The sequence below is a fragment of the Oncorhynchus mykiss genome, chromosome 10 (assembly GCF_057628025.1).
Source record: "Oncorhynchus mykiss isolate SJ-2025 chromosome 10, ASM5762802v1, whole genome shotgun sequence".
In the NCBI taxonomy this organism is placed as follows: Eukaryota; Metazoa; Chordata; class Actinopteri; order Salmoniformes; family Salmonidae; genus Oncorhynchus; species Oncorhynchus mykiss.
In genome coordinates, this window is record NC_143031.1 from 83313412 (window position 1) to 83326057 (window position 12646).

The 12646-nt window shown below is 44.5% G+C and overlaps 1 protein-coding gene across 1 annotated transcript in view; it reads left to right on the forward strand.

Annotated features, from left to right (window-relative positions):
* The window catches only part of LOC110518749 (G protein-coupled receptor kinase 6), a 77875-nt gene extending 73616 nt beyond the window's left edge, over positions 1-4259 (forward strand). The window contains 1 exon segment of the mRNA XM_090188171.1: positions 1326-4259. Coding sequence (XP_090044297.1) covers positions 1326-1382 — 57 coding nt within the window. The 3' untranslated portion in view covers positions 1383-4259.
* The last annotated feature ends 8387 nt before the right edge of the window (positions 4260-12646 follow it).

The window sequence follows — 12646 nt, forward strand, 5'->3', positions numbered from 1 at the left end:
TCCAGTTGGTTCAGCAGGAAGTCCAGTTGGTTCAGCGGGAAGTCCAGTTGATAAAGCAGGAAGTCCAGTTGATAAAGCAGGAAGTCCAGTTGATAAAGCAGGAAGTCCAGTTGGTAAAGCAGGAAGTCCAGTTGGTAAAGCAGGAAGTCCAGTTGATAAAGCAGGAAGTCCAGTTGGTTCAGCAGGAAGCCCAGTTGATAAAGCAGGAAGTCCAGTTGGTAAAGCAGGAAGTCCAGTTGGTAAAGCAGGAAGTCCAGTTGGTAAAGCAGGAAGTCCAGTGTGTACAGCAGGAAGTCCAGTTGATAAAGCAGGAAGTCCAGTTGGTAAAGCAGGAAGTCCAGTGTGTACAGCAGGAAGTCCAGTTGATAAAGCAGGAAGTCCAGTTGGTAAAGCAGGAAGTCCAGTGTGTACAGCAGGAAGTCCAGTTGGTTCAGCAGGAAGTCCAGTTGGTTCAGCAGGAAGTCCAGTTGGTTCAGCAGGAAGTCCAGTTGATAAAGCAGGAAGTCCAGTTGGTAAAGCAGGAAGTCCAGTTGGTTCAGCAGGAAGTCCAGTGTGTACAGCAGGAAGTCCAGTTGGTAAAGCAGGAAGTCCAGTTGGTAAAGCAGGAAGTCCAGTTGGTAAAGCAGGAAGTCCAGTTGGTAAAGCAGGAAGTCCAGTTGGTAAAGCAGGAAGTCCAGTTGATAAAGCAGGAAGTCCAGTTGGTAAAGCAGGAAGTCCAGTTGGTAAAGCAGGAAGTCCAGTTGGTATAGCAGGAAGTCCAGTTGATAAAGCAGGAAGTCCAGTTGATAAAGCAGGAAGTCCAGTTGATAAGGCCTAACTAAGTGTTGAGTCTGTGTGACTACATCTCTGTATTAACTACATGTGTAGCCTAACTGACCCAGAATCAGTTCTTAATGGCAGCAGCAGGTAGCGTGGCGCTTAAGAGCGTTGGGCAAGTCACCGAATGTTTGCTGGTTCGAATCCCTGAGCCGACTAGGTGAAAAATCAGTCGACGTGTCCTCGAGCAAGACACTTAACCCTAAATGCTCCTGTGAGTCTCTCTGATAAGAGCGTTCGCTAAATGACTTGAATGTAAATAATGGCTGAAAGATTATACAGCACACCTACGGCTGATCTAGGGTCAGTTATTAATGGTCTGATAGAACCTGTTGAAAATATTCAACAACCTCTGATTGATTCAGAGTCTGTTTTTAAAGGTAGTGAAAAGTTACATTACAGCCTTATGCTAAAAAATGTACTGTATGTAACCTAACTGATCCAGAATCAGTTTGTAAAATATGAAGAGCCCATTGATCCTATGTAACGGCTTATTTAACTGTTCCCAGGTCTGTTTAAAGAGTGGCTACGAAGACGAAGAGCACGAGGAGCCTTCCCGACTTTAAACCACTCCTGCTCTCCCTCCTCCTCCTTCTGTTCTCCCTCCTCCTCCTCGTCCTCCTCCTCCTGCTCTCCCTCCTCCTCTCCCTCCTCCTCCTCCTGCTCTCCCTCCTCCTCCTTCTGCTCTCCCTCCCCCTCCTCCTCCTCCTCTTCCTGCTTTCCCTCTCCCTCCTCCTCCTGCTCTCCCTCCTCCTCCTCCTCTCCCTCCTCCTGCTCTCCCTCCTCCTGCTCCTGCTCTCCCTCCTCCTGCTCTCCCTCCTCCTCCTCATCCTCCTCCTGCTCTCCCTCCTCCTGCTCTCCCTCCTCCTGCTCTCCCTCCTCCTCCTCCTGCTCTCCCTCCTCCTCCTCCTGCTCTCCCTCCTCCTCCTCATCCTCCTCCTGCTCTCCCTCCTCCTCCTCCTGCTCTCCCTCCTCCTCCTCCTCATCCTCCTCCTCCTCTCCCTCCTCCTCCTCTCCCTCCTCCTCCTCCTCCTCTCCCTCCTCCTCCTCCTCCTCTCCCTCCTCCTCCTCCTCCTCTCCCTCCCCCTCCTCCTCCTCCTCCTCCTCCCTCCTCCCTTCTTCAAACGCCTCCAGAGCGTAAAATGTTAGGAGCTCGATGAATGTTAAACCTGTATTTATGATATGTATTAAAAAGTGTAATTATAATAATTAAAAGGAAAAACGTATGAGTTTAAAGATTTTGTACATTTGTACTTGAATTGTGTCCTAGATGTATATTTTCACTAAAAGGTGTATTGTATAAAAGCCATATTAAGGACCACTTGAATGCATACATCATTTTTTTCTACGTTTGTTGTTGTTGTTGTTGTTGTTTTTTTGTTTTTGTTTATTTGTTTTTTGGGAACGAGGAAAATGTAGAGGATCTTGTTCTTTTAATTTTTTTTTTTTTTTTAAAGAAGCACAGGGTATGTCCCAACTGGTTTCCTATTCCCCTATATAGTCCACTACTTTTACCTATGGCCTATGGGGTCCTGGTCAGAAGTAGTGCACTGTGTCGGGAAAAGGGTACTATTTGGGACTGAACCATTGTATCAGTAGTCTTTTTTAAATTTGTTTTCTCGATGGAGCCTTGTGTTTGTTTGTATAGTATGTGTGCCTTTCCAAATGGTGCCCTATTCCCTGCATAATGTAGTGCACTATGTAGGGAATAGGGTACCATAGGGCTCTGGTTTAATGTAGTGCACTATGTAGGGAATAGGGCTCTGGTCTAATGTAGTGCACTATATAGGGAATAGGGCTCTGGTCTAATGTAGTACACTATGTAGGGAATAGGGCTCTGGTCTGATGTAGTGCACTATATAGGGAATAGGGCTCTGGTCTAAAGTAGTGCACTATGTAGGGAATAGGGTACCATAGGGCTCTGGTCTAATGTAGTGCACTATGTAGGGAATAGGGTACCATAGGGCTCTGGTCTAATGTAGTGCACTATGTAGGGAATAGGGTACCATAGGGCTCTGGTCTAATGTAGTGCACTATGTAGGGAATAGGGTACCATAGGGCTCTGGTCTAATGTAGTGCACTATATAGGGAATAGGGCTCCATTTAGGATGTATCCTATGTCTGTTATTTTCTGTTCTTTTGGTTCTTTTGGGTATCACCATATCACATATTCCCTGTTCCAAATCAACCCCTTGCACCATACACTCCATACACTCCATACACATACGCCCTAAACCCTAGCCCCTAGACTAAAACATCCCCCTTAGTTCTTACACCCTAAGAAGCCCCCAGCCCATAGTTAGACTCTATGCCATGGTTCTCCAACTGGTGGCACACGAGCTGAATTTGGCCCGCGGGTGATTTTATTTGGCCCACCAATTTATATATATTTATATATATTTTATTTTTATTTTTTATTGTTGGATGTACGACTGTAAAAACACCAGAAAAACAACTCCAAATTATTAACATTTTGGAAATGTGTTCCAAGATATTCCCATAATAGATATTCCCATAATAGAGAGATACAGGTATGGGATCGTATGCAAAATGTAGGCAAGGTTTTAAATAATTATGTTTTAATCAAATATATCTGTTTGGGCTTCTTGCGGTCAATTTGCAAGTCTCCAAATAATTTGTAATCACGTTCCGTCTGAATCTAGTTAATGATCCCTGACCTTCTTACTGGGTCCACGTGAAGATATGAGAGGATTGGAAAGCAGAACAAGATTTGTCAATTCTGTCTACATGTCTCATAGTCAAAATAACTTCCTTAAAAACTTTAAACTTCCCTAAAAACTACGGAAAATGTAGTCACCCACTTCCAGAAAAGCACAGATAAGCAGTTGACATGGAATAGTCCATTGTTCTGGCAGAGGGGTGGGAAGAGAGATGCCTTGATTTAACAGTATACCTTGTGTCCATGCCTTCAGCTATGGTGGTGATGAGGATGATTTACAAACCGAATAGAAAGGTTATGAAACGTCACAGAATCGTTTTGTAACTCAGACTGGCTTCATCTTGAAGACAAAAGTGCTTTCATATAATCAACAAACAAACATGTCAAATAGGTTAAATTAGACCAATTCTTGGCACCGAGATGGGTTATCCATGGCAAAATGACCTACAGTTGAATCATAATGATATCTTTGCATCCACCCAAGGGGGTGTGACCCAAAATGACACCCTACTACCTATATAGTGCACTACTTTTGATGAGAGTCCTATGGGCCCTGGTCAAAAGTAGTGCACTGTAAAGGGAATAGGGGGCCATTTGGGACACTAGGCATCTTTCACATGCACCGTGTTCCCCTGTCTATCCCCTAACATAACATTGTTCCATAGAAACGGATCTAAGGTCCCCTTTGTTGATTGGTAGTCAGGATTGGGAAAAGGGGGGGGAAACAGCCTCATCACGGTTGCTATGACAACTAGACGTTCCATTAAAAAAAAAAAAAAAAATGAACACAGCCTTCGTTCCAATTGGGACCCTATTCCCTATATAGTGCACTACTTTAGACCAGAGCCCTATTCCGTATATAGTGCACTACTTTAGACCAGAGCCCTATTCCGTATTTAGTGAACTACTTTAGACCAGAGCCCTATTCCGTATTTAGTGAACTACTAGTGACCAGGGCCCTATTCCCTATATAGTGAACTACTAGTGACCAGAGCCCTATTCCCTATATAGTGCACTACTTTAGACCAGGGCCCTATTCCCTATATAGTGAACTACTATAGACCAGGCCTCATGTCAAAAGTAGTGCCAGGAGAGAGACTTGAATGAGGATATGATCACGTCTCCCTACACCACGGAGTCTCTTCCGTAAGAATGACTTGAGACGAGCGTTTTCGGGCCATTTTGTTTTGTTTGTTTATTTTCTTTGTCGTTCAGGCGACCATATTATTTACCAACCGTCCAACCAATGTAACCCCCCCTTTCACTTTTTTTTTAATGCTGTGAAAATGTTGAGATGGATCTTTTTGGCTGTTTGCTGTATATACCGTACTGTATTCATGTCTTTTGATAGAGACACCCAGCCTCCCAGAATGACCTTTCATTCTGTTTAACCATTGGAGGGGTGAATCTAAGAATCTTATGACAGTGGTTACCTTTGTCCTCTGTTCCGGAATCCCTTTATGACGTCATTGTTTCGAATCAATTAGAATGTTCAAACAGAATGTTCTGTTGACATTCCTTCAAAGGGGTTCAAGGAATTCCATTATGACGTCATTGTTCCGAATCAATTAGAATGTTCAAACAGAATGTTCTGTTGACATTCCTTCAAAAGGGTTCAAGGAATTCCATTCTACGTTTACTTTTTTTTTACACAAATGACTGCAGTTAATCATTGAATATCATCAATCAATCAAATGCATTTAGAATTAGAATACACCACACAGTTCTACTTCTGAAGCCACTAGAACTCCTCTGTTAGAAAACAACGTTACGTTTCTCACATACATATATATACACTTGTCGTGGCTCGGCTCCAATACGCCTGGTATCTGACATGGGGAAAGAGAACTGTGAGTGTTCAGAGATATTCCATGACATTCTATTCTAGAATTAGGAACGTTATACAGTGCAGGACATAGCTAGCTCTGGCTGTTGGCTTCTTGTTGTCTTTTTCTACATGTTATATTTCTTTGCTTCCAGACGCACCACGAAGCTCACCTCCACCTGTCAGTCAGTGTAGAAACACTCTTTGCCTCAAAAACCATGTAAATGATGTACTTCAAAACTTGTAAGCTCTTTTGATATCTCATTAGGCGCAGGCACGCACCCAGGCGCAGACACACACACACACACACACACTTGGACTGGGGGTAAAGGCTTGGCATCCATCCCTGTACAGCAGTAAGATATTTCATTTTGCGGCACTAAGGTGTGGAAACTGTCTGCTTCTCAAATTGCACCCTATTCCCTACTGTATGTAGTGCACTACAAAAGAAGTGCACTACATAGGGCATAGCGTTTCATTTGGGACACATGCAATAACTATAGGAAGTGTCTTTGAGCATAATGCAAATGACACCAAATCAAACTGGAAATGGTTTTGATTTAAAAATGTTTAAAAAAAAACGTTTTTTCAACTGACATAACGGGCATAAACCTTGATCTACAGTATGTGGATGGCCAAGAGTTGTTCCTGACCATGTGACCTGGCCCGGGAAAAAACCTTCTGAGCCCAACTTAAAGCCTCTCTATGACCCACGATTCAATCCGATCGCTCTTTGTCCACAATGCACGTTTTTTTTATTTTTAATTTTAAAGTCAATGTTCACAGTAAAACGCTGCACATGTCGTCTCGGTCAGAAATGACCTTTTTTTTTTTTTTAAATGGCGCATCGTCCAAATCCTGCGGAGTCTATAGGACGGGATTCAGTCCCATCTTCTAACTATAGGGCCCCTTGTTGTCCAAATCCTGCGGAGTCTATAGGACGGGATTCAGTCCCATCTTCTAACTATAGGGCCCCTTGTTGTCCAAATCCTGCGGAGTCTATAGGACGGGATTCAGTCCCATCTTCTAACTATAGGGCCCCTTGTTGTCCAAATCCTGCGGAGTCTATAGGACGGGATTCAGTCCCATCTTCTAACTATAGGGCCCCTTGTTGTCCAAATCCCCCGGAGTCTATAGGACGGGATTCAGTCCCATCTTCTAACTATAGGGCCCCTTGTTGTCCAAATCCCCCGGAGTCTATAGGACGGGATTCAGTCCCATCTTCTAACTATAGGGCCCCTTGTTGTCCAAATCCTGCGGCGTCTATAGGACGGGATTCAGTCCCATCTTCTAACTATAGGGCCCCTTGTTGTCCAAATCCTGCGGAGTCTATAGGACGGGATTCAGTCCCATCTTCTAACTATAGGGCCCCTTGTTGTTCCTGGTCATGTGATCAGGATGGAGGAACTCCAGGCCTCACCCACAGTATGTGCCAACCAGTCATCCTTAGTCAGTGTTCTTTCTTTTCGACGTCTGAATGGACGGTCCCACGTTAGGCTGACAAGGAACCTGAATACAGCTCATTAAAAAAATAACATTTTTTATATATTTTTTTTTTTACATGTTTTGAATGTCTGCACAAAGTGTATTTTAATATACGAAACAAAAATAAAAATGTAATTATTACTCAAGCATGTTATAGGTTGTTGCAGGTTCCTTGTCTGTAATTGAAATTTACCTTTCAGTGCCAACATATGACATGTATTTACAGGGGACAACGACACATTTGTTACCACAAGGTGACCGGACAAATTATATATATATTTTTTTTGTGGGGGGCTACGTCCCAAATTGACAACTTACTCCCTATATAGTGGCCTCCTTGTGAACAGGGCCCATAAAGGCTCTGTTCAAAAGGCTTTGGTCAAAATGCCCTGGTCAAGAGTAGTGCACTATGTAGGGAATGAAAACGGGTGCCATTTGGGACAGAGCTCTTTTTTTAATGATCTTTATAATTATTATTTTTGTACAGTCATGTTGCTCAACCACTGCAGTTCATGTAATTGTTGTACAAGTTGTATCACTGGGTGTTACTGTGTCATATCTTCTGACATTTGTAATTAGTCCTGAGAATACACTGCCGTTTTGGATAAAAAATAATAATAATAACACAAATCCTCCCCCCCGTGTCCCCGGATTGGTTTTTGGTAAATTTTTATCCAGAGTGACTTAGTTAGTGCTTTCACCTTAAGATAAGCTAGGTGAGACAAATGATTTATATCACAGTAATGCACTGTAGTCAGGAAGCACCTTTTCATTATACAAATATACACTAACAGTAAAGCAGGATAAAGGAGGTGTCCCAGGTAGAACCCAACAGTAAAGCAGGATAAAGGAGGTGTCCCAGATGGAACCCAACAGTACAGAAGGATAAAGGAGGTGTCCCAGGTAGAACCCAACAGTAAAGCAGGATAAAGGAGGTGTCCCAGATGGAACCCAACAGTAAAGCAGGATAAAGGAGGTGTCCCAGGTAGAACCCAACAGTAAAGCAGGATAAAGGAGGTGTCCCTAACTGAACCCAACAGTAAAGCAGAATAAAGGAGTTGTCCCAGGTAGAAACCAACAGTACAGAAGGATAAAGGAGGTATCCCAGGTAGAACCCAACAGTACAGAAGGATAAAGGAGGTGTCCCAGGTAGAACCCAACAGTACAAAAGGATAAAGGAGGTGTCCCAGGTAGAACCCAACAGTAAAGCAGGATAAAGGAGGTGTCCCAGGTAGAACCCAACAGTAAAGCAGGATAAAGGAGGTGTCCCAGGTAGAACCCAACAGTAAAGCAGGATAAAGGAGGTGTCCCAGGTAGAACCCAACAGTAAAGCAGGATAAAGGAGGTGTCCCTTACTGAACCCAACAGTAAAGCAGGATAAAGGAGGTGTCCCTAACTGAACCCAACAGTAAAGCAGGATAAAGGAGGTGTCCCAGGTAGAATCCAACAGTAAAGCAGGATAAAGGAGGTGTCCCAGGTAGAACCCAACAGTACAGAAGGATAAAGGAGGTGTCCCAGATGGAACCCAACAGTACAGAAGGATAAAGGAGGTGTCCCAGGTAGAACCCAACAGTACAGAAGGATAAAGGAGGTGTCCCAGGTAGAACCCAACAGTAAAGTAGGATAAAGGAGGTGTCCCAAATGGAACCCAACAGTGCAGAAGGATAAAGGAGGTGTCCCAGGTAGAACCCAACAGTACAGAAGGATAAAGGAGATGTCCCAGATGGAACCCAACAGTAAAGCAGGATAAAGGAGGTGTCCCAGATGGAACCCAACAGTAAAGCAGGATAAAGGAGGTGTCCCAGGTATAACCCAACAGTAAAGCAGGATAAAGGTGTCCCTAACTGAACCCAACAGTAAAGCAGGATAAAGGAGGTGTCCCAGGTAGAACCCAACAGTAAAGCAGGATAAAGGAGGTGTCCCAAATGGAACCCAACAGTGCAGAAGGATAAAGGAGGTGTCCCAGGTAGAACCCAACAGTACAGAAGGATAAAGGAGATGTCCCAGATGGAACCCAACAGTAAAGCAGGATAAAGGTGTCCAAGGTAGAACCCGACAGTAAAGCAGGATAAAGGTGGTGTCCCTAACTGAACCCAACAGTAAAGCAGGATAAAGGAGTTGTCCCTAACTGAACCCAACAGTAAAGCAGGATAAAGGTGTCCCAGGTAGAACCCAACAGTAAAGCAGGATAAAGGAGGTGTCCCAGGTAGAACCCAACAGTAAAGCAGGATAAAGGAGGTGTCCCTAACTGAACCCAACAGTAAAGCAGGATAAATGAGGTGTCCCAGGTAGAACCCAACAGTAAAGCAGGATAAAGGAGGTGTCCCTAACTGAACACAACAGTAAAGCAGGATAAAGGAGGTGTCCCTAACTGAACCCAACAGTAAACCAGAATACAGGAGTTGTCCCAGGTAGAACCCAACAGTACAGAAGGATAAAGGAGGTATCCAAGGTAGAACCCAACAGTACAGAAGGATAAAGGAGATGTCCCAGGTAGAACCCAACAGTAAAGCAGGATAAGGGAGGTGTCCCAGGTATAACCCAACAGTAAACCAGAATACAGGAGTTGTCCCAGGTAGAACCCAACAGTACAGAAGGATAAAGGAGATGTCCCAGGTAGAACCCAACAGTAAAGCAGGATAAAGGAGGTGTCCCAGGTAGGACCCAACAGTAAAGCAGGATAAAGGAGGTGTCCCTAACTGAACCCAACAGTCAAGCAAGATAAAGCTGTCCCAGGTAGAACCCAACAGTAAAGCAGGATAAAGGTGGTGTCCCTAACTGAACCCAACAGTAAAGCAGGATAAATGAGGTGTCCCAGGTATAACCCAACAGTAAAGCAGGATAAAGGAGATGTCCCTTACTGAACCCAACAGTAAAGCAGGATAAAGGAGGTGTCCCAGGTATAACCCAACAGTAAAGCAGGATAAAGGAGGTGTCCCTAACTGAACCCAACAGTAAAGCAGGATAAAGGTGTCCTAGGTATAACCCAACAGTAAAGCAGGATAAAGGAGGTGTCCCTTACTGAACCCAACAGTAAAGCAGGATAAAGGAGGTGTCCCAGGTATAACCCAACAGTAAAGCAGGATAAAGGTGTCCCTAACTGAACCCAACAGTAAAGCAGGATAAAGGAGGTGTCCCAGGTAGAACCCAACAGTAAAGCAGGATAAAGGAGGTGTCCCAAATGGAACCCAACAGTGCAGAAGGATAAAGGAGGTGTCCCAGGTAGAACCCAACAGTACAGAAGGATAAAGGAGATGTCCCAGATGGAACCCAACAGTAAAGCAGGATAAAGGTGTCCAAGGTAGAACCCGACAGTAAAGCAGGATAAAGGTGGTGTCCCTAACTGAACCCAACAGTAAAGCAGGATAAAGGAGTTGTCCCTAACTGAACCCAACAGTAAAGCAGGATAAAGGTGTCCCAGGTAGAACCCAACAGTAAAGCAGGATAAAGGAGGTGTCCCAGGTAGAACCCAACAGTAAAGCAGGATAAAGGAGGTGTCCCTAACTGAACCCAACAGTAAAGCAGGATAAATGAGGTGTCCCAGGTAGAACCCAACAGTAAAGCAGGATAAAGGAGGTGTCCCTAACTGAACACAACAGTAAAGCAGGATAAAGGAGGTGTCCCTAACTGAACCCAACAGTAAACCAGAATACAGGAGTTGTCCCAGGTAGAACCCAACAGTACAGAAGGATAAAGGAGGTATCCAAGGTAGAACCCAACAGTACAGAAGGATAAAGGAGATGTCCCAGGTAGAACCCAACAGTAAAGCAGGATAAAGGAGGTGTCCCAGGTAGGACCCAACAGTAAAGCAGGATAAAGGAGGTGTCCCTAACTGAACCCAACAGTCAAGCAAGATAAAGCTGTCCCAGGTAGAACCCAACAGTAAAGCAGGATAAAGGTGGTGTCCCTAACTGAACCCAACAGTAAAGCAGGATAAATGAGGTGTCCCAGGTATAACCCAACAGTAAAGCAGGATAAAGGAGATGTCCCTTACTGAACCCAACAGTAAAGCAGGATAAAGGAGGTGTCCCAGGTATAACCCAACAGTAAAGCAGGATAAAGGAGGTGTCCCTAACTGAACCCAACAGTAAAGCAGGATAAAGGTGTCCTAGGTATAACCCAACAGTAAAGCAGGATAAAGGAGGTGTCCCTTACTGAACCCAACAGTAAAGCAGGATAAAGGAGGTGTCCCAGGTATAACCCAACAGTAAAGCAGGATAAAGTAGGTGTCCCAGGTAGAACCCAACAGTAAAGCAGGATAAAGGAGGTGTCCCAGGTAGAACCCAACAGTAAAGCAGGATAAAGCAGGTGTCCCAAATGGAACCCAACAGTAAAGCAGGAGGTGTCCCTTACGGAACCCAACAGTAAAGCAGGATAAATGAGGTGTCCCAGGTATAACCAACAGTAAAGCAGGATAAAGGAGGTGTCCCTTACTGAACCCAACAGTAAAGCAGGATAAAGGAGGTGTCCCAGGTATAACCCAACAGTAAAGCAGGATAAAGTAGGTGTCCCAGGTAGAACCCAACAGTAAAGCAGGATAAAGGAGGTGTCCCAGGTAGAACCCAACAGTAAAGCAGGATAAAGCAGGTGTCCCAAATGGAACCCAACAGTAAAGCAGGATAAATGAGGTGTCCCAGGTAGAACCCAACAGTAAAGCAGGATAAAGGTGTCCAAGGTAGAACCCAACAGTAAAGCAGGATAAAGGTGTCCAAGGTAGAACCCAACAGTAAAGCAGGATAAAGGAGATGTCCCAGGTATAACCCAACAGTAAAGCAGGATAAAGGAGATGTCCCTAACTGAACCCAACAGTAAAGCAGGATAAAGTAGGTGTCCCTAACTGAACCCAACAGTAAAGCAGGATAAAGGAGGTGTCCCAGGTAGAACCCAACAGTAAAGCAGGATAAAGGTGTCCCAGGTATAACCCAACAGTAAAGCAGGATAAAGGAGATGTCCCTAACTGAACCCAACAGTAAAGCAGGATAAAGTAGGTGTCCCTAACTGAACCCAACAGTAAAGCAGGATAAAGGAGGTGTCCCAGGTAGAACCCAACAGTAAAGCAGGATAAAGGTGTCCCAGGTATAACCCAACAGTAAAGCAGGATAAAGGAGGTGTCCCTAACTGAACCCAACAGTAAAGCAGGATCAAGCCTTAACCCCTGTACTACTTTTGACCAGAGTGCTATGGATCCTAGTCCAAAGTGGTGCACTACACAGGGAATAGACTGCCATTTGGGACAGAAAGAAAGCACATATACAGGTGTAGCCTACATGTCAGATAGTGATTGAGTGTTGTCGTTTTCTACAGGTACTACATTTCTGGGTGTGTGAGACAGTCATTGGAAGAAAACACATTTATTTAATTGGTACGTTTTTCTATTCTACCTGTTCTATTGAAATGTTGATATCACACTAATAAGTGCGCGAGCTGAAATACACTGCAATGTGACAGCAGGGGCTAATGTTTTCAATACGCACTACCTCATCCACATCTCCCCAGAGCAGACACACGCCCTAATCACATGATGATTCTGCCAAGATCGCTCACTTGGAAGGAAACTTCCGTTTTTTTCCCCGACTCAACAGTCGGGATTACCGTTGAAAGGCATAGAACGTAAACGGTGCAGATGATATACCGTTTTGATATCACGGAATATCGCCTCGTCGTGCAGGATTTCAGCACTCGTGACGCTCAAAAAAAAAAAAAAAAAAAAAAGCCGTTACCCATCCACCCAATCACGGCTAACAACGGCCCGAGCCTCGTCCTTATTGGTGCCTCCACCCAATCACGACTGACAACGGCCCGAGCCTCGTCCTTATTGGTGCCTCCACCCAATCACAACT